Source organism: Budorcas taxicolor, chromosome 16 (assembly GCF_023091745.1).
Source record: "Budorcas taxicolor isolate Tak-1 chromosome 16, Takin1.1, whole genome shotgun sequence".
Lineage (NCBI taxonomy): Eukaryota > Metazoa > Chordata > Mammalia > Artiodactyla > Bovidae > Budorcas > Budorcas taxicolor.
Genome location: NC_068925.1, coordinates 80,464,099 through 80,488,132, shown reverse-complemented (window position 1 = coordinate 80,488,132; position 24,034 = coordinate 80,464,099). Strand labels below are relative to the sequence as shown.

The 24,034-nt window shown below is 64.7% G+C and overlaps 1 protein-coding gene across 2 annotated transcripts in view; it reads left to right on the top strand.

Moving 5' to 3' along the window:
• The first annotated feature begins 1,287 nt into the window (after window positions 1-1,287).
• The window catches only part of CACNA1S (calcium voltage-gated channel subunit alpha1 S), a 57,745-nt gene continuing 34,998 nt past the window's right edge, over window positions 1,288-24,034 (top strand). Inside the window, exons 1-7 of one of the 2 annotated variants that reach the window (XM_052653454.1) lie at window positions 1,288-1,550; window positions 2,997-3,102; window positions 16,987-17,126; window positions 19,233-19,375; window positions 19,501-19,653; window positions 20,532-20,737; window positions 21,916-22,019. In XM_052653454.1, coding sequence (XP_052509414.1) covers window positions 1,399-1,550; window positions 2,997-3,102; window positions 16,987-17,126; window positions 19,233-19,375; window positions 19,501-19,653; window positions 20,532-20,737; window positions 21,916-22,019 — 1,004 coding nt within the window. In that variant the 5' untranslated portion in view covers window positions 1,288-1,398. The remainder of the gene's footprint in view (window positions 1,551-2,996; window positions 3,103-16,986; window positions 17,127-19,232; window positions 19,376-19,500; window positions 19,654-20,531; window positions 20,738-21,915; window positions 22,020-24,034) is intronic. The other variant, XM_052653453.1, reaches the window with a different exon arrangement.

Genomic DNA, 24,034 nt, shown 5'->3' with positions numbered 1-24,034 from the left:
GCCGGCTGCGGCCGCCCGGGCTCGGGGGGGGGCTCCGGGTCCCCGGGGTCCCCGCCGACCGACGCTACGGCGTCCGCCGCATCCTCCCCGCGCCAGCGCCACCCCGGCCCCGGCCCTGGCCCTTACAGCCGGCGGACACGGGGCACGAGAGAGGCCACCCTGGAGTCGGGCTCCGGCTTGGCCTCAGCCCCGCGCGGGAACAGGTCTAAGCCCAGGTTCCGGTGTGTACCCGGCCACTGCGGCCCTGATCTGTAAACCCGGGGGCCACTGGCGCAGCCCAGAAGGCAAGCCTGCTTTGATGGGCGGGCCTCGCCTGGACTCTCCAGGAGATGGCCCCAGACACCAGCGTCTCTTTGGGAGCTTGCCAGCCCGCCTCCCAGGGACACCCAGAGGGTGAGCTTGCACCCAGCCCAGGGTGGGGTGGCGGGGGAGGTCGTGTGGTCCGTGCTGCCCCCTGGCTTCCTTACTGGAGGACCCAAGGCTCCCAGCCCGCAGCCCCCAGCCTGCAGTGTGGCCTTTTCCTTTCCCAGGTCGGGAGGGGACTGCTTCCCCTCATCCTGCGCTCCGTGGCATGCAGGCCGCGTGGGTGTATGTGCTGTGTTTGCACCAAGGGGCTAAATAAAGACGCTGGGCTCTGTGGTTCCGGGTCACTGTCCACCTCTTTTCCCTGGCGACCCAGTCTCCTTCCACTCAGAGCACTTGCCTGCGGGGGGTGTGGGGTGTTCTGTTCGCTTATGCATTCAGCTGACGTTCACGCAGAGCTCAGTACCTGCCAGGGGCAGAGTCCCAGGGGCAGACACCTGCCCCTTGCACAGTTAGGGGCGGTGGGGTGAGGTGGGGAACAAAGGTGTGCACACCCAGGAGCCCCCCACCCTGGGGCGTGGGGGTGAGATTGGAGGGTCTTGGCCAGACGGCTGCGGGTGGAGATGGCAGGGAGGCCTGTGGACTCCTACTGAGCCGGGCCACCCAGCACCTTTTCCGGATGGTGTCTTGGGGTGGGGAGGGGGACTAATCTTGACATCCAGGAGCTGGTGTCGGTGGTCCCTCCGTGGGCTCAGTGAGTCTGGGGGCTCCAGATCACTTCCTGAGCTGTCCGCCGCTCCAGCCTGGGCCTGTGTGTGACCCTCCCCCCGCCTCCTTGGGGACATACCGGGATGCCGCCGGCTGGGCTGGGGAGGGGTGACAGCTGCCTGGCTGTGGAGCCCGGGGCTGGCCAGCGGGGAGCCAGGGGAGGCTAATTTTACCCCCGGAGCAGGGAGAGTGATCCCGCCCCGCCCGGCTGGCTCAGCAGGGCAGGCGCCCCAGCTCGGCCGCCCAGTCCAGGAGGCGGGGGGCGCTGGGACGCAGGGAGGAGAGGGCAGCGGTAGGCGAGCAGGACAGGCCGAGGCCGCGGGAGCCATGGAGCCGGCCCCAGCCCAGGACGAGGGCCTGCGGAGGAAGCAGGCCAAGAAGCCCATCCCAGAGGTCCTGCCCAGGCCGCCCCGGGCCTTGTTCTGCTTGACCCTCCAGAACCCTGTGCGGAAAGCCTGCATCAGCATTGTCGAGTGGAAGTATCCTTCAGGGGCTGTGCGGAGGGGAGGAGGGGGCTCAGTGATCACAAGCTCTGGGGGCCCGGCACTGGGGCCCAGGGGTGCAGCCGGGGGCTTTGGGAAAGGCGGCCCTGGCGCGGGCGCAGGGGGCTGAGGGCAAGGCGCAGGGCCCCGAGGCCACCTCTGGAAGGTGCTGGAAGGCGTGGAGGCCCTGACATGGGACTGGGTGGCGGGGGCCGGCGGGGCTGGGAGGCTGGTGGGGTGGGCACCAAGCTCTGTGCAGACATCAGGCCCGGCTGGGCCGCACGCCCTGGGCACAGGGACGTGACCCCCTCCACACTGGCATCAGCTCTGGGAGGAAGAATGATGAAAATGCCCGGCTTGCTGGGGCCAGGGGGACAGGCATGAAGGCAGAGGGAAGGCTGTTGTCATGGGGGTGCTGAGCGCACCGGCTGGGAATATTTGGAATATTTCTGAGGGGCTTTGGAAGACCGAGCTCCCACCAGCTGTTGCCTAGAAGATAGAGAGTGAGGGAGCTGCAGGGGCAGAGAACCCGGAACCGGGGCGCCTGGTGGGACCGGGCCTGCCCCCACACTGCTGTGCCCACCCTGGGGCCCCCTGCCCGTTCCGTCTGAGGGGCCAAGGGCCTCTCTCGCCTGTCTCCCGGCGCCTCTCCAGGCCTCTGCCCTGAGGCCACCTCTCCCCAAACCCAAGGAAGGTGGCTGGAAAGGGCAAGGGGCCTTCCCATGAGCTGTGGACACAGGGTGCATCCCCGCTGTCAGCTCACGCACACCTCTGCTCTTCCATCTTCACCCCTCAGTCCCCGCCACCCCCACCTTCCCTGGCGGCCTCCCCCAGGGCCCCTACTGCTCACCAGCAAGTCCAGGGAGCCTGGGGGTGCCCTCTGGCAAGCAGCTGGCTCGCCCTGCGCAGGGGGTGCTGGGACCTGGAGGTGCCCTCTGGCAAACAGCTGGCTTGCCCTGCGCAGGGGGTGCTGGGACTTGGGGGTGCAGCTGCCGCGGGGCAGTCTCCCCTGCTCAGGCCACAGAGGCCAGGTTTCAGGGCGCACAGCCGCTCCCCGTCCTGCCCCAGGGGCCTCACCCGGCTCACACCAGCCCAGCCTCCCTGGCTGCTCCTCCGAGGCCCGGAGGACTGTCTGACTGTAGCGCCTTCAAGGGGACAGAGGGGTGGGTGGCTGGGCGATAGGTGGGGGTGTAGGGACTGAGATGGGACTCAAGACTCCCTGAGCGTTGGAGCTGAGTAGCCCCATACGGGAGCCAGTGCCTCGCGGTCCCTGAACTTCTCAGTCAATCCCCTGATGGAGGAGGGTCCCCGCCCACACCCCTGCCAGGAGCAGAAGTGCGATGTGGGCCCGTCGCTGGGCCTCGGTGTCCACGGAGACCCCCAGTGCACTCTCTGCTCCACCCGCAAGTCCCGCGCCTCACTCTCTCCTTGACTCCGCCGCAGACCCTTCGAGACCATCATCTTACTCACCATCTTTGCCAACTGTGTGGCCCTGGCCGTGTACCTGCCCATGCCGGAAGATGACAACAACAGGCTGAACCTCGGCCTGGTAAGAGTGTGGTCCCGCCTCTGCTGGCCTGCTGCCCAGTGGGGGATGCTGGAGCTTCACCCCCAGCCCCCTGGGAGGGTAGAGAGCCCTGTCCCCGAGACCTGCAGGGCGGGCTGAGCGGCTCTGAGCTCTGCAGGGAAACCTGGCTGGGCTGGATTCCGTCATATCAGCAGCCAGCCTGAGCAAGTACCCGCTGTGCCAGCTCCGTGCTAAGTGCTGAGGCAGTCCAAGCGGGGGCTGGGAAGGAATGTCCAGACTCGGGAGCATTTCAGAAGGGAATGAGTTTGCTAAGACCAAAGATCAGAGAAAACAGGGGTGCTGCGAGCTCAGCAGGCTGACCTCCTAACAGCCCGGAGAGAGGCAGCGCTTTCCTGGTTTAGAAGCCAGTTTTTATAGCCTCAAGACAAAGAAAATTCCTGCTGGCAGGTTGCTGCTGGGTGATTGGTTAGGGTGGACTTCCCAGGTGGCACTAGGGGTGAAAAACCCACCTCCCAAAGCAGGAGCTGTAAGGGACATGGGTCCATCCCTGGGTGGGGAAGCTCCCCTTGGAGGAGGGCACAGCAACCCGCTCCAGTATCTCACCTGGAGAATCCCATGGACGGAAGAGCCTGGTGGGCTACAGTCTTTAAGCCACAAAGAGTCAGACGCAACTGAGTCAACTTAGCTCTCGCGCACGCACAGTTGGTCAGGGTGCTATAGGGTGAGCACGGGGTCAGCATTTTGGCCTAATTTGGAGTCAGGAAGCTCGTTAGTGATGATCAGGGGGCTTTGGCAAAGGTTACGAAGGGCCTCAGTCAGCTCTGGAGGTGACCTTGGTTCTGGCTCCACTGCTGTGCCCGCGGGACTCACCGCTGAGCACCGTGTGAGAGTAAGCTGTGTCCTCCGCACCACAGCCCCTAAGCCAGCCCCATTCGGCAGATGCAGAGACTGAGGCTTAGTGAGGCCAGTGACGGGGCTGAATGCTGATCTCCCTTCCCTGGGTGTGACTTGGAAGAAACGCGCTTCTGTGGAGCTTGCCTTTCTGCGGGAGTTTGTGTCAGCACCACGCTCCCTTCAGCCCAGCACCCACAACACGTCCACAGGCCAGGGAATGCCGCAGCTGGAGGGGGTTTCCTGGGTCAGGTTGTCCTGCTCCTCCCTGCCTCAGTCTGTTTGTGATGAGAAAACGGAGGCTTGGAGAGGATAAAAGATGGACTTACCGTAAGCCAGATCATAGTCCAATGCCCAACATTGCCCGAGTGCTCATTAGACGCCTGGCTCTGCGTGAACATTTTGCCTTATTGTCTCGTTCCTCCCCCGTGAGGCCGTTAGACCCTTTCTGAGATGAGGAGACTGAGACCCGGAGGGTCTGGGTTCCCTGCCTGGGGTCCCCCCACATGTCTGTCTTCCCAGAGAGTCTGACTCGGGCTCTGACTTTCAGCCTTGACTGGATCACTGTGCTGCCAACGTGGCAACAACCCGGAGGCTCCGGGAAAGCCACTGGAGGCCGTGGCCCTGGGCACCTCCCACCCAGGCTCCCGGGGGACAGGGCGGTGCACCCCTTCATGTCAGCAGGCTTTCCGGGCACTAACTGTGCGGGGAGGGCAGGAGGAAGCCGGCCGCATGTGTCCAGGGCCTGGAAGGGCAGCGCTGTCTGTGCCTCCGCGTGGCGCTGCTTTCCACGGGATCCATCTATCTTGGGTTAGGGAGAAGCTGGGAGTCTAAGTGTGTGCTTGGCTATAATTGGAAAAATGCAGAGAGTGGGATCCGACATGGGGGAGGCAGGTGTGGGGAGGCGCTCCTCGGAGCCCGGGTCCTGGGACGGGTCCCTTCTCTATGCCCTGCGTCCACCCTGCCCTTCAGCGGTTCCTGTCTGGGGGCGTTGGTTCCATTTCAACTCCCTAAAAGGTTGACAGCTTTGGAAAAGCACTCCATCCTCCGGAGAGTATCAGAGATCTTAGCAGGCACATTGCCTTCCATCTTGAAACAAAGCAGCCCCCTCAAAACGTCCAGACGGCGCTGTGGGCTGAGTGAGAGCGCCTGCAGAGATGAGGCAATGCGCGCCCCCGGCAGGACCACGCGGGAAGCCTTCCCAGACGGCCACCGCCACGGCGAGGGTCGGACCTGGACGGGCTGCTGCTCGTCCGTGAGGGACCCCCACTGTGAGGGCCCGGGTCGGGGGGACGCTGAGGCCGGCTCCCGCTCCCGCGGCACCCACGGCTCACACGGCTCACACAGCTCCCACGGGTCACACGGCTCACACGGCTCCCATGGCTCCCACGGCTCCCACGGCTCCCACGGCTCCCACGGCTCCCACGGCTCACACGGCTCCCACCGCTCCCATGGCTCACACGGCTCCCACAGCTCCCACGGCTCCCACGGCTCCCACGGCTCCCACGGCTCCCACGGCTCACACGGCTCACACGGCTCCCACCGCTCCCATGGCTCACACGGCTCCCACGGGTCACACAGCTCACACAGCTCCCACGGCTCCCACGGCTCCCACGGCTCCCACGGCTCCCACGGCTCCCATGGCTCCCACGGCTCACACGGCTCCCACGGGTCACACGGCTCACACGGCTCCCACGGCTCCCACGGCTCCCACGGGTCACACGGCTCCCACAGCTCCCACGGGTCACACGGCTCACACGGCTCCCACAGCTCCCACAGCTCCCACGGGTCACACGGCTCACACGGCTCACACGGCTCACACGGGTCACACAGCTCCCCACTCACACGGCTCACACGGCCGGCTCCCCGCTCACACGGCTCACACGGCCGGCTCCCCGCTCACACGGCTCACACAGCTCACACGGCTCACACGGCTCCCACAGCTCCCACGGGTCACACGGCTCACACGGCTCCCACGGCTCACACGGCTCACACGGCTCCCACCGCTCCCATGGCTCACACGGCTCCCACGGGTCACACAGCTCACACAGCTCCCACGGCTCCCACGGCTCCCACGGCTCCCACGGCTCCCACGGCTCCCATGGCTCCCACGGCTCACACGGCTCCCACGGGTCACACGGCTCACACGGCTCCCACGGCTCCCACGGCTCCCACGGGTCACACGGCTCCCACAGCTCCCACGGGTCACACGGCTCACATGGCTCCCACAGCTCCCACAGCTCCCACGGGTCACACGGCTCACACGGCTCACACGGCTCACACGGGTCACACAGCTCCCCACTCACACGGCTCACACGGCCGGCTCCCCGCTCACACGGCTCACACGGCCGGCTCCCCGCTCACACGGCTCACACAGCTCACACGGCTCACACGGCTCACACAGCTCACACGGGTCACACAGCTCCCCACTCACACGGCTCACACGGCCGGCTCCCCGCTCACACGGCTCACACGGCCGGCTCCCCGCTCACACGGCTCACACAGCTCACACGGCTCACACGGCCGGCTCCCCGCTCACACGGCTCACACGGCCGGCTCCCCGCTCACATGGCTCACACAGCTCACACGGCTCACACGGCCCACACAGCTCACACGGGTCACACAGCTCCCCACTCACACGGCTCACACGGCCAGCTCCCCGCTCACATGGCTCCCACGGCTCCCCGCTCCCACGGCTCACACGGCTCCCTGCTCACACGGCTCACACGGCTCCCCGCTCACACGGCTGAGGCCTCCCGCCTCCCCCTTGTCCATTATGTGTTTATCGTCCCAAAAACCGGTGAAAGGGAAGTGAGGGTGGGCAGAGCAATGGGGAGGGATCAGGGGTCTTCTTCTCTTCTTCCCACGATTGGCTGCCTTACAAGAACCTGAGGAAGGCCAGAGAACTCCCGTCTCCCACCCCCAGCCTTCCAGCAGAGCCATGGTTGGGAGAAGGGAGGCACCCGGACCACCGTTCACTCTCTTGTTCATTTAACAAACAGTCGAGTGCTCCGTCCCCGGCACCCACGGGGGTTGGCCTTGTGAACCAGAGTTCCCGTCTGCACAGAGGTCAGTCCAGTGCCTCAGGCGAGCAGTAAAGGAACAGGAGGCGCACAGGGTCGGGGGGCGTGAGCACGCTGTCCTGGAGGAAAACCTGGGTGAGCCATGGGGTCAGGGAGGCCCCAGAGGGTGGCAGGTCTGGCCTGGGCCGGGAGCGCAGAGGCGGCGTCCCGGAGGGCGGCCTGCTCGGGCGGGCGCCGTGCTCGGGACAACGCTCGGCAGTGGTGGTGGCAGCAAGTCTTTCACCGTCTCGTCTCTGTGTTTTGTGAGCGGGGCCCAGCAGGGGCAGGTGCACGGCCGGGAACTGAGGGCAGTGGCTCACTCACGGTCCCGCCTTCCCTGCCTCTAAGGACAGACTCTCAGCTCAGGCCCCGACCGCTGGGGCCCTGGGCCCCCTGGCAGGACCTGTCCGAGGTCCTGGGAGGGTCAGGTTTATGCCCATGCGCCATGCGGTGTGTCCGGACAGCCGTCCCCAGCCAGGGCTGCCTGTGCCGTGGCCCGGTCAGTGGTGCCCGGCAAGGTCCAGTCCCCCATCCCTCCAGTGCTCAGCGTACCCCTGAGGGAGGCCTGTCCCCGTCAGGCGGAAGCAGTGGGCCTGTGTGCAGGGGGACGCCCAGTTCCACACCCAGCTCAGGCCGGGGCACAGCTGGGTCATGGGGTAGGGGGGGTGCCTGGGCGGGTCTGCACACGCCAACATTAAACAGGCTGTAGCCCACCAGGAGAGGCTGCCAGGGGGAGCGCGGTGGCAGGAAGGTGTCCCGGCACCTTCAACGGCGCTGGCCTGGGCCAGGCCTGCACGTGCCCCGTCCCTGGGCCACAGAGGCTCCCCGACTCTGGGCGACTGCAGGCTGGTGGGGGCGGGCCTCGTGCGGCCCCGGGCAGCTGGCCCCTCACTCGGGGGGGAGCCCTGACACCTGTTCTGGGAACGAGCACCGCCCCCCACCCCAGGAGGCTGGGGCCCCTCCGGGAGCCACTCCGGCCCCACCCACCAGCTCTCAGCCAGGCTGACAGGCTGAGCTGGGGGCCCCTGTGACGCTTCGTCAGGGGGAAGCCCTGGGTCAGAGCAGCAGGGGAGGGCGAGGCCCAGAGACGGCCAGGAGGCCTGGGGAGACGCCGTGGTCCGAGACCCGTGAAGGCGGGGTCAGTGCCCACGTCCCAGCCACCGTGACGGCGTCCCAGCCAGCAGGGGGGATGTGGGCCCTGCCTCAGCCAGGCAGGAGATGCAGATGGTGGCTCAGAGAGGGGCCCTGGGGCTGCAGCTGTGTGATCTCGGGCGAGTTGCTGCGCTGCTGTACGCCCTCACCTGTAAAAGGGGTTAGCGCTGTAAACTTCCAAGAAGGCTCTGCCTGAGTCGAGACCTGCAGGTTGTGCCACCTCGTCTATCAGCACAGGAGCCCTCACTGTGCTGAGCCTCAGCACCCCTGTGGGGCTTCCCGGCCGCAGAGCCCGTCACAGAGGCCCTGGGTTGTTCTGGACTCAAAGGATGGAACTCGCATTGATGACCAAAGGATTATCTCAGACAAGATCTTCCTCTTCAGCCCACCTGCCATCTGTGCCCGACCTCTTTAACCCTTTTCTTCTTCCAACATCTGATTTATCTGGACGGCTTTTCTGGCCTCCACCCGAATGCCATCATCACCATCTTCGTCCTGGTCGTCATCCGTTGGGCACCTGCCCTGTGCCAGGCACTGCTCTGACATGCTCAGGGCCTCATTGCCCTGAATGCCCACCATGGCCCCACAGGGCAGCACAGTTATATAGACGAGTAAACTGAGGCACAGTGCCCTCTCAGAGCACAGTGGGCTCTGCAGCAAACCTGGGCCCTTGGTTGGGCACTGGGCGTGGCTCCCTCCTCATCAGAAGGGGACGCAGGAGGTCTTTGCTTCCCCGGGGAGTGGTCCTGGGCGGGGCTGGAGGAGGGGCCGTCCAGGACAGCAGCTCCTGGCGTCTCCCCAGGACCCCTCTCTCTAGACTGTGGAGTTGCTGCCACGCAGGCCAGGGAGGAAGCTCGGAGATCCGGCCCCACATCCACAGCCCCCAGAGGGCAGGCAGGCTGCTGTATGCCTGCAGGACTGACCCACACTGCCTGTGCCAGAGGTCCCCCAGCCTAGTGCAGGCGGCGGACGCCGCTCACACAGGCCAGCGTGTGTCAGGGAAGCAGGAGGGCGGAATAGACCCTGAGCCATCCTGGGGCCGGTGGGAGGGCAGAGGGGTGGAAGCCCAACTAGGACCCAGGGCGCCGGCCGCAGCCCAGGACCCCAGGAGGTCAGCTCCACCGCTCTAAGGCCCACCTGCTTCCTGAAGCCTGAAGGGGCCCTGCCCCGGGGGGGACCCCCGACTGAATTAATGAAGGGAAACCTTTGGGAGCGTCTCCATGCAGCCGGGGCCAGAGCAAGGGACCCACGCGGAAAATCAGCGGCGGCAGTGCCGGAGTGACCAGTTCTGGGGCAGGCTGGAAACATTGCTTTAGCTGCTTATCTGTCACTGTGCCCACAAGCAGAGGGTAAAGACATGACTCTGATTAAAACAGAGAAGGAACACAGGCCATAGGCTGATTCAACGCATAGAGACCAAGAAGCCGGGCACAGCTGGTTCAAAGAGAACTCGAGAAACAGCAATCTATGACCCTGCAGAAAACATGACAGGCTAGGGTTGCCGGATGAGACACACAGCGGGCTGGCGTCCTACAGCGTGTGTCCAGCAGGGATGGTCTCTATCAGGCAGGAGTCTGTGCTCCTACTGGGCAGAATCCTGAGAGTCAGAGGGACAGCCCCAGGTCAGTGGTTTCCAGGGTAGGAAGGGGAGGGGCTCTCAGTGACAGTCTAGAGGCTGGCGGGAACGTGTGTCCTGAGCGTGTGTAAGCATGTGTCCTGGGTGTGTCTCCTGAGAGTGTGTCCTGAGCTTGTGTAAGCATGCGTCCTAGACATGTATCCTGAGCGTGTATCTTGGGTGTGTGACCTCGGCGTGTCTTGGGTGTGTGTCCCAGGCGTGTCCCTAGTGTGTACCCCAGGCGTGTGTTCCGAGCATGTACCCCAGGCGTGTGTCCCGAGCGTGTACCCCGAGCGTGTACCCCAGGCGTGTGTCCCAAGTGTGTCCCGGGCGTGTGTCCTGAGCGTACTGCTCGCGTCTACAGGGCAGAGGCCAGGGGTCTGCTCCGCTGCCCCCAGTGCACAGGACCGCCCCCTCCTGCCGACCAAGAGCCGCCCACCCACAGGAGAGGCAGGGCGGAGGCCCCGGCAGACCCCTCGTCCAGGCCTGCTAGCAGAGGTTCCAGCAAGGGCCCGGTGCTGACGTCCAAGGTCGGGAGGATTTGCTGACGCCCGTCAGGCTGGCCTGGGGCAGCCAGGGGGCTGAGGGGCTGCCCCTCCCCACCCCCACCCCGTGCCTGCCGGCCGTCGGGCCCCTGACATTCCTGGGCTCGGATTGCCGTCTTTTTATAGGGTCCGGAATGCGCCCGCTGCCGCTTGGCCCACCCCACCTCCCCAGGAAGCGGCCCACACTGGCCTTGCCTATCAAAGACCCCGGGCCAGCCGGGCACAGAGGTCCAAGCCCGGGCCACTGCTCGGGGGTCTGGCGAAATGCCTGCCCTCTCCCATCGGGGGCTCAGAGTTCCCCACGCTCCTCCATGCCCCTCTCAGCCCAGGTGCTGCGTGGGCACCGAGAGGTGGGTGGACAGAGTCGGAGCTGCCCTGCACGCCTGGCCCAAGATGTTGGCCCCGGAGGCCCGGCAGAGCCCAGGCCTCAGGCAGCTGCAGCGCCTGCCGCCCCCGCCCCAGTCTGGCTCTGGTGCAGCTCCCTGCAGTCTGTGAGCCCCAGCTTGGGGGGGGGGGGGGGCGGATTCCCCGTCCTCCAGAACTGTCGGGGGAACATGTCTGTCCGGCCACACGGGGGTGGCTGAGGAGGTGGCTGTCGCCTCCCCTCTCTGTCCCCTCCTTGTGTTCCCAGCCCACTGCCAAGCCCTGAGGAACCCAGGCCTGGAGGGCAGAGGACGGGATCTGATGAGCCCCCCGGGGGTCCCCGTGTGAATTTTCTCCCCTCCCAGCATGACGTGGTGGTTGAGGTCATGGGGCCTGGGTTCTCATCACGGCCCTGCCAGTCGGCCGCTGTGTGATCCTGGAGAAATTACTTAACCTCTCTGTGCTTTGGTTTCCTCATCTGTTCGGTGGGGATAGGAGTGCTGCCCTTCCAGGCCCCTGTGAGGATGACGTGCGTGTGTGTGTGTGTCTGTGCGCATGTGCGTACATGTGTGTGCATGTGTGTGTGCACGTCTGTGTGCATGCACGTGTGTGCACATGTGTGCGTGCATGTGTGCGTGCGTGTGTGCACATGTATGTGTGTGACTACAGGAGGGCCTGGCGCACCAGCTCAGTGAAGCAGCGTGGCTGTCAGCACGCCGGCCCAGGCCCCATTTCCTGCCCATGACGTGGGTGCCTCGCTTTCTTGCCCCCCCCAGGTGACCGGCTCCCCCTGCGGCCCTCAGCCCTGCCACCCCCCTCTGGACACACTCCTGACCCTCTACCCAGCACGGGCCCCGCAGGAGCTGGCTCTCCTCCTGTGAAGGGAAGCAGAGGCCAGGGAGGGGGGACAGGCTCAGGTCTCGTCCATGCCGGGAGGGTGCGTCAGGATGAATGCAGCTACTGCCCTCCCACCAGCGGGCCCTCCTCCCAGCCTGGAGGCTGAGGGGTCCTGCAGACACACCCCAGGGCCTGCAATCCCGGGCACTGGCACCTCAGGCCGCAGGCCAGCTCCCCAGGACACCGGGGGCTGAGCCAGGGCAGGTGGGCCAGGGCCTCGCCCCCACCTCCCTCACGTCCACGCAGGAAAAGCTTCAGAGTAGGGGTGCCCAAGAGGCGCCCCCTTTGCTCCCAGAAGCCGGCCTCGCCTGGGCCCTACGCCCACCCCTCCAGGATGGACAGAACCGGACCGTGCTTGGTCTCCGCTCACTCACTCCATGGCCCGGCCCCGGTCTCAGGCGGCGCCCAGCAGCCCCATCCACCCTCGCGGCCACAGCGTTCTAGATACGTGGTTCCCCGGGCCACTGTCTGCTGTCCCTGCAGGCAGTTCAGGAAGCAGGAGTCCTTGGCAGGGCTGCCCCCTGCGGTCTCAGGGGTCTCCCGGTGCCTTCAGACCCTGCCGCAGCTCAGGGAGCTGTGAGGAAGCAGGCTCTCGAACCTCCAAACCCTGGGCTGAGGCTCTGTTTTGCTGGGGAGATGGCCCCCCACTTCAAGCCCTCCCACACACTGGGGCGGGGGGCTTTAGGAGACAAACCTCCCGACCTGCCCCCTACGTCTCCGGGGCAGCGGGCCCAGGGTCTGCTTGGGGAGCAGAACGGGGAGGACCCGGGGCGGGGAGCCTCTTGGAGCAGCAGCACCCGGGGGCCTGCTCCGAGCATGGCCGTGAGACCCCACGGCGCCCCCTGCACACAGGCTCCCCCTCTCAGCCAAACCCGCTCCGGCCCGTTGACGCAGATGGTCCTAACAGTGAACGACTGTGAGTGGAAAAGTGGAACGCTCCAGGCCCACCCCAGCAAGATTTGTGTCTGAACAGGTCACAGAGCCTGGGCCCTAAGGCAGGAGCCTCAGGCCTGGGGGTTGGGGAGGACCCGCCGCCTTCAGAACTGTGACTGGAGCTTCCCGGCTCCATCACCTTGCCCCAGACCAGCCTGCGGCGCCTTTCTGTGGACCCTGCAGGGCCCAGAGTCCTCCAAGGGGCCGCTGGCGTCAGGGATTCTGGGGTCCAGGCCCACTGTCCTGAAGGCCCCAGTGTGGTCAGACAGGGGGACCGAGGCCTGCGGACCTCCGGAGGGAGCCCCGCCCCACCCCCACCTCCCCACGGAGCCCAGGGCCTCGGGGCACGGAGAGTCGAGCCAGGATGACTGACCCCTGGAGACAGAGGCAGCAGCAGGATGGGGTGCGGTCTGAGCCCCGCTGTTCTCAGCCCAGGGCTTAAGGGGGTCTGGCTGCAATGCCCCCAGGAGCAGGGGAGTCAGGGTCACAGAGCAGGCCCGCCTCCAGCCAACACTAGTTCTGGAGCCCCAGTGAGCAGCCTGTCTGCGGAGGGATGTTTGTTAGTTAAGGCCCTTCCTTGCAGGGGTTTCTCTGGGGGCTCAGTGGAAGAATCTGCCTGCAATACTGGAAAGCCAGGTTAGACTCCTGGGTCACAAAGATGCCCTGGAGGAGGGCATGGCAGTCCGCTCCAGTGCTCCTGCCTGGAGAATCCCGTGGACAGAGGAGCCTCACAGGCTGCAGTCCACGGGGTCGCACAGAGTTGGACGTGACTGGAGCGACTCAGCACGCGTTGCAGGGAGCTGGTCTCAGCTCCTGGTCAGACAGGCTCATGGTGCTCACCCAGGCAGTGCCAGGGCTCTGGGGTGGGCACTGTCTCCCTGCGTGCGTGTCAGAGCCTGGGGTCCAGCGTCCCCTCTCAGAAACGGAGATGGCGAGGCCTCTGAGGCGTGCAGCAGCATCAGAGATGGGATTTTCTGCTGTGTATTCATTCAGCAAACGTTCCTTGAGGCCCTCCTGTGTGCCAGGCGGTCCCACATGCTCCAACATGGAGCTTTGCGGACGACCTATGAGGCCAGAGCTGTCTGTGGCTGGAGTGTCCCGTCCTCTGTGGTCTGACGGGTGCTCCTCCCCCGCGGACCTCGTCAGCGCTGAGCTGTGCAGGCTGGCCTCGGGGCTCGCCACGTGGCTTCCGTGAGCCCACCTTGGCCTGTGACCTGCCCGCGTGCCTGGGGGTTGTGCGTGTTGCTCTGACAGCTCCCAAAGGCCACTTCTGGAGCCTTCATGGCGCCCACCGCAGGTGGGGACCGAGGGCCAGCGCTGGGGACACCGATGCCCACGCTGGTGCTGGACTCAGGGGACGAGGCAGCAGCTCCAGGCTGTACAGTGAGGCGGGCAGACAGTCAGGAAGGACGAGACGGGGCGTGGCAAGCGGGGTCAGCTGCTGACAAACACCCCAACCTTGGGATGAAGATAGTGGGGGGAGGGAAGGAGGGGTCCTGGGCCCCAGTGATGACGCTGAAGCTGGGGTCCCAAAGAGAGAAGGGTGCGGTCATGGGGCTCTCTCAGAAGGACAGTCCTGGCAGAGCAACAGCAAGGGCAGAAGCCCCGAGCCCCGGTGACGTTAGGGGAGCCGTGCCAGGCGTGGGGGTGGGGGTGGAGTCCTGCCACAAAACCTTCCCTCACGCCCCACCAGCAGAGACTCAGGGATGCCGCCTAAGGTGACCTTTGCCCGCTCCCCAATCCCATTGCTGATGGGGACCACTGCCTCTTCTGTTTGGCGGCAGAGAAACCACGGGCAGCCCCAAGCTTCAGGACCCCACGTGTGGTCTCAGAGCTGCAGCTGGGGGAGGGGTGGTGAAGAGCGGCCCCGTGTTTGCGGGGACGGAGGGACACATGGGAGGAGCTCGCCCTGGGAGCTCAGAGGGCTGTTGGCGGGTGTGACGTCTGCTGGGCTGAGGGGCCCGGGGATGCAGGCAGAGGGGCAGGGGCAGCGGGAGATCCAGGGGCCTGGATGTCACGTGGGGGGTGTCCGGGGGTCGTATGGGCCTAGAAGGTGTGGGGGCACAGGTTGTGTGAGTTTGGGGGCAGGCGGGTCAGAAAACGCTAGGGTGCAGAAAGGTTTGGACATGGTAGGTGCTGGGGCCCAGGGCAGAGCAGTGGGAGGCGTCCAGAGAGAGCCAGGTGGGAGTCCCACTCAGCAAGTTGGTGCCATCAGCCTAGCCAGGACCATGTGGAGGAGCGGGATCTGGGGAGGGGCGTTCAGGTAGAGGCGGGACACACGGAGCCCAGCCCTGGCTGCCCCCGGACAGGACCGCGGGCCACGGCTCCGTGAGAACCAGCAGGGCGGTGCAGGGGGACACAGGCACAGCCGAAGGGAAGGGGGCGCGGGCGGAGCAGGCAGCCAGGGAGCTCCACGAAGGCTGGCCACCGGGGCCTTCAGATGGCCTCCAGGGTGGCGCTTAGTGAGCAGCGGGGAGAGAGCCAGGGCCGGGGGCCTGCAGTGACTCCACGTGACCCCGTTCCTGTGGCGGAGGAAGGGGCCCAGCCCCCTGCCTCGGCGGGACGCATGTACACACAGGTGCCCACGCAGAGCTCGGTAACTCCACGCGCGTCAGGGTCGGGCCGGAGCTAACAGCAGCGGACCCTGAGTGACCCGTGGCCTCGACAAGCTCCCTGGTGGCCAAGCGGAAGCAGGATGGGCAGGGGCAGGTGCAGGCGCCCCCCTCCCTTGCTGGTGTGTGGCCGGCCGCCTGGCCTGTGAGCTCTGCAGCTATTCTGGGCCCTGTTTTCCCTCCGCTAAGCCCACTTCTGCCCCTGGGGCAGCAGCCGCTGGAGCATTTAAATGCTGACTTGACTTCACTCACTGCTCCTTCTGCCCCCTCGGGCTGCTGGACTCCCAGTGGCCTGCCCTGCAGGGGACGGGACCCCCATCCCCCTCAGCTCTGCTGTGCTGCCCCCACCCTCGCAGGGAGCCATGGGATGGCCCCTGGACAGTGACCCCCACCAGGGCCATGGCCCCAGTTCCTGGCTGCCTTACTTAGCTCAAGCACAGGCCCTCCACAAGCCCTTCAGCAGGATGCAGCCTTACCTTCCAGTCCTACAGTGCCGTTTTCTGGAAGAAGGAGAAAGCTTTGGGCTTACAAGCTGGTGGAAGAAATAAAGAGCCCATTAAGGAAAGCAGGCTTAGCCCACATGTGCCTCAGTTTTCCTCTCTGGACAGAAGGGGAAACTGTGCTTTTAGGAAAATTCTCTAAATACTAAATGGGGAGGTCTCTGCAACCGGATCCGTGTGAATGAGCTTTTGGCGACCTTGCCTCCCAAGCCTACCTTTTTGGAAGTAAAAGTGAACTCTTGTCCGAGCCGCTAACCGGGTGGCCCTAACGTACCAATGGCTCTGCCGGGTGCTGGCCGGGCGGGGGCAGGTGACCCGTGGGGACACAGGTATGGGTGGTAGGACTCAGGCCTCCTCGCGCAGGGCCATCCAGGAGTCAAGCCTGTGGGAGGCACGGGGCGGGGGCGGGTACAGAGCTCTGAACCCTGGCTCAGAAGACAGCGGTGTCAGCCTGGAGCCCTGACAGGGTGAGCTGCTACTTTGGAAATAGCTGCCTCCTGGACCCGGGGACAGGGAGGGGTGACTGGGCCAGGGTGGGGGTGGGGCGGGGTCTGGAGAGGCCCAGAGGAGCCCCCCTTCAGTTGGGGGCTGGGCGGTGGGGGCTGAGCCAGGAGCCTTAGCCCCTGAACTCTGGGGCCCCCTCCACGGCAGTGACCCCGCAATGCCCCCACCCTGCGTGATGGCGCTTGTGCCCGCCAAGTGGTGCCTGCCAGCTTTGGATGTGGGCACGTGGGCTGGGCGGAGGGGGTCACAGAAAGTGGATGAAAGGGAAGGCTCTGACCAGCCTGGAAGGCCCCCCTGGAACCCTAGTGAGTGCTCCCCAACCCTCCTCCCGTGAGTCCTCGGGATGAGGGAGAAGATGCCCACACAGGAGCCACGTGGGGCCTTCATCCGGCGGCTGTCCAGCCTGTTCATCCATTCATCCCACTCTAGCCTGGAGATGCAGAGTCATTTTTTGAAAAAAGAGGAACTTCCCTGGTGCCCCAGAGGTTGACTCTGCCCTTCCACTGCAGGGGTCGTCATTTTGGTCTCTGGTCCTTGAACCAAGATTCCACAAGGCAGTGTGGCCAAAAAATAAAAGAGCAAAAAATCAACACCGCCTATATTTTAGTAAGACAGGAAAGGAACCAGGTAGAAACACCTGTGGCTTTTGCAGCTGGGGATACGCTCAGAAGACAGAGCGGGAAGAGGAACAGAGGACGTCAGAGGCGGCCCCAGGGCCTGGTGCGGCCCCCTGGGGAGGGGCCCTGCAGGAAGGAGGGACCCAGGTGGTAAGGTAGCAGGGGCAGGAGTCCCGAGGCGGCTGAGCCCTGATGTGACCCCCTCGCCCCGCAGGAGAAGCTGGAATACTTCTTCCTCATCGTCTTCTCCATCGAGGCCGCCATGAAGATCATCGCCTACGGCTTCCTGTTCCACCAGGACGCCTACCTGCGCAGCGGCTGGAACGTGCTGGACTTCATCATCGTCTTCCTGGGGTGAGACAGGCTGGGGTTCGGGGCTGAGCCTGGTGGGGACCCCAGGGCCCAGAGGCAGGTACAGCGGTGAGCGGGGTGGGGGCAGTGGGGGCACCAGCCAGTCACACCCTCCCCAGCCGGCACTGCCAGCCTGCTTGCTCTCTGCACACACGGCTGGAAACGTGTGCCTGCTTCCAGGACCCAGCACTTCCTGGACGTTCATAAAATTCTCAGCCTTCATTACCATCTCTCCACGGACCTGTGTGGAGCACGTGTCTCTTGAGTTCACGAGAATGGACATTTGGTAACCTGCAGGAGTCTGCGTGGGGTTCCCAGGTGGCGCTGGCGGTAGAGAACCCGCCTGCCAATGCAGGAGACGTGAGATGCATGTTCGGTCTCTGGGTCGGGAAGATCCCCTGGAGGAGGAGGACATAACAAGCCGCTCCAGTATTCTTGCCTGGAGAATCTCATGGACAGAGGAGCCTCGTGCCCTCCTGGTGCACAGTCCACGGGGCCACAAAGGGTCAGACACGACTGAAGGGACTGAGCATGCAGGAAGCACACGAGTCCGCTGGGGCCGCCATGACAAGAAGCCACAGACCGGGGCGGATACCACAAAAACGTATTTTCTGACTCTTCTGGAGGCTGGAAGTCCAAGGTCAAGGTGTTCCCAGGCTTCTCCTGAGGCCTCCCTTCTTGGCTTGCCGATGGCCACCTTCTTGCTGAATCCCCACGTGGTCCTTCCTCTATCCACACACACCCCTGTGGTGCACGTGCCCATGTGGGGTGTGCCACGTTTCCTCTTGTACTAAGGGTAGCAGTCAGACAATTAGAGCCCACCCTAACAGCCTCCTTTTCACTTGAGTCGCTTCTTTAGAGTCCTATCTTCAAATACAGTCATATTCTGAGATCCTAGGAGTTAGGGTTTCAGCATATGAACTGGGAGTGGGGTCAGGGGGAGCATGGCTAAGCCCATGAGATAAGATATAGCAGCCACCACCTAACTATAACAGGGCTTCCCAGTGGGCATGTACGATTGTGAGAGCTGGACGTAAAGAAGGCAGAACGCCAAAGAATTGATGCCTTTGAACTGTGGTGTTGGAGAAGATTCCAGAAGGTCTTGCTTGGACAGCAAGGAGATCAAACCAGTCAATCTTAAAGGAGATCAACCCTGAATATTCACTGGAAAGACTGACGCTGAAGCTGAAGCTTTAGCATTTTGGTCATCTGATGCCAACAGACAACTCACTGGAAAAGTCACCGATGCTGGGAAAGACCAAGCGCAGCAGGAAAAGAGTTCGTCAGAGGATGAGACGGTGGGACGGCATCACTGACTCGAAGGACATGAGTCTGAGCAGGCTCCAGGGGGTAGTGAAGGACAGGGAGCCTGGTGTGCTGCCACCGTGGGGTCAGAAAGAGTCAGACACGACTGAGCGACTGAACCAAACACACAACTTACTCCAGAGGCTGCTGTCTTAACCACTAAGCCGCCCTTCAAGTCAGTAAGAAGCATGGTGCTTACTTACCAATTGTACAGTACTGCTCTGGGCAGAACACGGAGAGGAGGGGGATTCTGTGGGTCAGCCTCTGCCCTGGACGCACTCCTGGCTGGAGGTCACGCTCCTGTGTGGTGCGGTCCAGGGGCAGCTGTCAACAGGATACAGAAGGGCTTGAGATGGACCTCAGAGCGCCCTGAGAGCAGGAAGGACGGCCGGGGCTTTGTCAGACGGCAGCAGGAGGAATGCCCGCAGGAGAGCCAGCCCTGGGCTTTCTCCTCCCGACCACCCGCCACCGGTGCCTGGCGGCTGGAACCGCCCACCCACTCCGGGGTGTGCTCAGCCCCCAGGCCTGACACAGATGCTGTGACCCCAGCGCCTCCACCCGCACCTTCAGGGCCAGAGTGGACATCACCGATGGGCCCAGCGTTCGTCTCACTGAGCCTGAACACGGCTGCGGGTCTTCTCTAAAATCCCCCGGGCAGACAGACATCGCCAGAGCCGCCCCCGGCGTGGGGCCTCATACCTGCCCCTCCCCACCTCCCTACAGGTCCCCGGACGGGACAAGGGCCCCGACCCCGGGCAGAGGCCTAGCTGACCGCGGGCCCGTCTCCCTCTTTGGTCGCCGCAGGGTCTTCACCGTGATCCTGGAGCAGGTCAACCTCATCCAGAGCAACACGGCCCCGATGAGCAGCAAAGGCGCGGGCCTGGACGTCAAGGCGCTGCGGGCCTTCCGCGTGCTCCGCCCGCTCCGGCTGGTGTCCGGGGTGCCCAGTGGGTGGCGCAGCCCTGCCCCTCCCCCGGCCTGCTCCCTGCCCCGGTTCTAGGCCCCTGCGGGCTCGGTGTCCCGGGAGGGCCAGGAGAGCGAGGGAAGCTGAGTCCGCGCCCCCGCCCCGCAGGCCTGCAGGTGGTCCTCAACTCCATCTTCAAGGCCATGTTGCCGCTCTTCCACATCGCCCTGCTGGTGCTCTTCATGGTCGTCATCTACGCCATCGTCGGCCTCGAGCTCTTCAAGGGCAAGATGCACAAGACGTGCTACTTCATCGGCACGGGTGCGCTGCGGGGCGGGGCGGGGCCGGGGGCGGGGCGGGGCGGGGCGGGGCCGGGGGCGGGCCGGGGCCGGGTGCGCTGCGGGGCGGGGCGGGGCGGGGCGGGCGTGCGCCGTGGGGCGGGGATGCTGATGGCGGGGGGCGGGGGGCGGGGGTGCGGAGGGCGGGGCGGGCGGGGTGGGGCGGGGCCGGGGCCGGGGCGGGGCGGGGCCGGGGCGGGGCCGGGGGCGGGGGCGGGGCGGGCGGGGCCGGGGCGGGGCCGGGGGCGGGGGCGGGGCGGGCGGGGCCGGGGGCGGGGGCGGGGCGGGCGGGGCCGGGGGCGGGGGGCGGGGGGCGGGGCGGGCGGGGCGGGCGGGGGGCGGGGCGGGCGGGGGGCGGGGCGGGCGGGGGGCGGGGCGGGCGGGGGGCGGGGCGGGCGGGGGGCGGGGCGGGCGGGGGGCGGGGCGGGCGGGGGGCGGGGCGGGCGGGGGGCGGGGCGGGCGGGGGGCGGGGCGGGCGGGGGGCGGGGCGGGCGGGGCGGGCTCTGTTTCAGCGCCCCAGACGGAGCTCTCAAGTCGGCGGGAGAGCCTGCCCACACCTCCGCCCCCGCTGCCTCCTTCTGCGAAGCTCTGTGGGTACAAGTGATCCACGGCGTGCCTCGCAGCCTGGGGTCTCTAGAAGCCTCGCCTCCAGGGAGGTCTGCCTGGAGCTGCTGCCCGCAGGCGTCGCTGTGCCTACCCATATCCGTGGATCCCTGCCTGGATCCGTACCCACGCCCCCCCAGCCTCCCTGCGGTCTGCACCACACGCCCCCGCGGGGCTGTCCTCCCGACTTCACAGTCTTGTTGAGACGCCCCCTCCCGTTCCCGCCTGGGGCTCACTGCTCTCGCCGCCCGCCCTCAGACATCGTGGCCACGGTGGAGAATGAGAAGCCGTCCCCCTGCGCCCGGACGGGCTCCGGCCGCCCCTGCACCATCAGCGGCAGCGAGTGCCGCGGCGGGTGGCCCGGCCCCAACCACGGCATCACCCACTTCGACAACTTCGGCTTCTCCATGCTCACCGTATATCAGTGCATCACCATGGAGGGCTGGACAGACGTCCTCTACTGGGTGGGTCTCGGCCCGAGACTGCCGGCTGTCCCCTCACCCGTGGGCTCGGGGCTGTTGGTGGGGCTGCCAGTCCTGGACCCCGGAGGGCCCGCTGCTCCCCTCCCCTCCAGCATCCCGGGGGGAGGGGTTGGGGTACCACCTGTGTCCGCAGCCCCAGGAGCAGTGAGGATGGAAACCAGGAGCTCGGCGGCTTCTGTTTCAGCTCCTACCTTGTCCCCAAGCCTGGCTGTGAGTGACTCGCCCCTGATGGCCAGGAATCTCAGATTTCCCGAGGGAGGAAGGACCTGGAGAGTCTCTCTCCTCACTGCTGGGCAAGGCTGCTCTCCCGTAAAAAGACGATTGGATACCAGGTCCCTCGTCTGTAGAATAAAAATACCAGCTCCATCATCGGGTAGTTAGATGGTTAGTGAGTCTGTTAACTGGGTCCCCACAGTACCGATGCACACCCAGTGTGTGGTCCTTCTGTTGAGAAGGTTCTTTTTTGGTGTTACTTAGAGCTATTTGATCCTCCAGCGATGGAAGGCATGATCCCATTTTCTGGATAAGGAAACTGAGGCTCAGAGAGGTTCAGTGATTTGGCCTATGGTGGCTAGTGAGCGACATGGCCAAGACTGACCTCTAATCCCCCCAGCTCCAACCCCGGAGCCTGGCCAGGGGGTGACACTGCCTATGTGGGACAGTTGGAGAACTGTCAAATGCTTTGCAAACGTAAAGGATTAGTGTGACTGGCTCTCGTGAGCTCAGATCATGGGAGCCGGTTATTAAACGTTTCAAAGGACTGTCACACGTGTCGTTTCGCCTGTGACCAGCCTGTGAGGGGCGAGCTCACATCGTCAGTTCAGGAGGCGTTGGGACAGGGCTCAGAGATGCCGGGGGACTCACTGCAGCCACAGGCGGTTCCTGAAGGAGCCGGCCGAGCGCAGGTCGAGGCTTGGAGTGTTTCTACTGGGAGAAATCTTGGCTGGAGAGGAGGCTGGTGCCAGCCAGCAAGACGGGGTCCAGGCAGGGAGCCGGGTGGTTGGAGGGAGGCAGGGCTCCGTCCCGCCGGCCAGGTAGCCGTCAGGAAGGCCCCAGTGCTCCGTCTTCAGGCGGGACCTAGGTGGCCAGGTGCGGCGAGCGGGCCAGCTTGCGGAGGGCCTGGGCCTGCACGCCGGGGACTCACGCCCATGTCTGCCCAGGTGAACGACGCCATCGGGAACGAGTGGCCCTGGATATACTTTGTCACCCTCATCCTGCTGGGCTCCTTCTTCATCCTCAACCTGGTGCTGGGCGTCCTCAGCGGGTGAGGGGCTAGAGGCAGCTGGGGCGGGGGGAATGGAGGGGGAGAAGGAGGGGCGGGGAGGGAGAGAGGGAAGAGGGCAGGGGGTGTGACTTAGAACACCCACTCCTGCCCGGGTCCCCTTTAGCTGGGAGCAGGCTCCTCGCTAGCAAGGAAGAGCGAAGATGCAGGGAGAGCCCTCCTTGCTCCACCCCCTCCCTCCTCCTCGAGCCTTCTTCCATCCTCGCTTCCTTCGGCCCCTGTGCATGAACCCCCCAAGACCCCGGCCTGCAGCCCCTGGAGGTGCAAGGTCTGAGGCTCAGCTCCAAGAATGGCCTCCGGGCTGAGCGTGCAGACTGGGGCAAGGGGCCCCGGTTTAAAGCCTGGCGCTGCTGCTGGCTGGCTGAGTGGCCTTTGCTAACTCCCTAGCCCCTCTGTGCCTCAGGTTTCACCTCTGACACAGAGGAATAACGTCAGGGCCTGCTTCACAGGCTGGTTGGGAGAACGCATGAGTCGGTTCCCATAACGTTCTTAGAGCAGAGGCTGGCACACCACGGGTGCTGCGTGCTCGTGGTCATGCCTCTGTGAGGCTCCACTGCAACCGTGGCAGGCAGCCTGGAAGCGGCCACCACCAGCCCCAGGAGCTGCTCTCCTGGCACTGGGGGCGGGGGGGGGGGGGGGGTCTGTGGACTTGGAGAAGAAGGCCCTGCTTCCATTTTCGACTCTGACTGAAACTCGACCCTTCTTTCATGGAGTGGTCATGGCGCCGCCCGTGACTCGTCCCAGTAGGAAGCCCTTGGCAGATCCCAGTGTCGCAAGTATCACTGCCTGGAAAGATGATGGTTTTTAGGACTGAGACTAGATCTTGCCAATTAATGAACTACTAAAGAAGCATTTGTTCAGCTGCTAAGTCATGTCCGACCCTTTGTGACCCCACGAACTGCAGCAGGCCAGGCTTCCCTGCCTTTCACCAACTCCTGGAGTTTTATATGTAATTTCAACACCATTTCTTTATGTCTCAACAACTACATGTTCATACCACTGGTTCCATTGTCAGGCTCTGGTTTCCAAATGAAACACTTTACAACGCTGCTCAAAATGCTCCTAACCCTAACCTAAATGGAGCATTTTCCCCATGGTTCTGAGGAGGGACCCACAGCTTTCACAGGAGCCCCGAACGGACTGGGGCACAAAGTGGCCAAGAACCCCTCTTGGACCCTGCCCAGCAGTGTGAGGGCGCAGGCAGTGTGAGCAGACCCTCAGGCTGGCTGCCCCCCGCCCCTCAGGCTGGCTGCCCCCGCCCTCCCCGAAGCCTTCCCCGACCCTCAGGTCCCCTGTACGACTGCTGCAGTCTGGTTTCTTTGAGGCCCAGCAGCCCCTACCCGGCCCCCGAGGCCTTAGGTCTGTAAGCAGAACTAAATCCATCAGGCGGCCTAAAGGGTCAGGGCTGCAGGGAAAACGAGTGATATGAGGCAGTTCTCGGCCTTCCCCAGGCACTATAAACTGACCAGGGCCAGACTTCACTGGGGTTCCTGCACCAGCTGCAGGAGGCAGCAACAAGCCAGAGCCTCCCTTGCTAGTTCCTGGGGCCGCAGGAGGGGGCCGAGGTGGTGTGCCCAGGCCTTTGTGGTGTTGAGTATATGGGGCATGTGTAGCAAGCTGCTGCTCCGGGCTCTCCAGAAATGGCAGTTGGGCGTTTTGTTTTTTTTGTCTTTGTGTAGTTTGGTCCAGAGTCTGCCCCAGCTGCATGCAGGTATTTTTCGTCCCACGTCGTTTCTTTGTATCTTTGCTGCTGGAGGAGAGGTGTGTCCAGGTGCAAGCAGTGTGCAAAGGGTCGCAGGTCCCAGCCTGTCTCAGGAGGATCCAGGCAGCTCTGTTAGGCAGTGGATGGTCGTGTCACTAACCCCTGCCCAAGGTCACCCAAGACGAGGCCGGAGAAATGAGATGGGACGAGAAGGAACAATAGCGGGGGGCCAAGTGTGCCAAGTATCCTGGAGGACTGCGGGGAGGGCTGCCCTCGGCCCCTGGAAGGTCCCCAG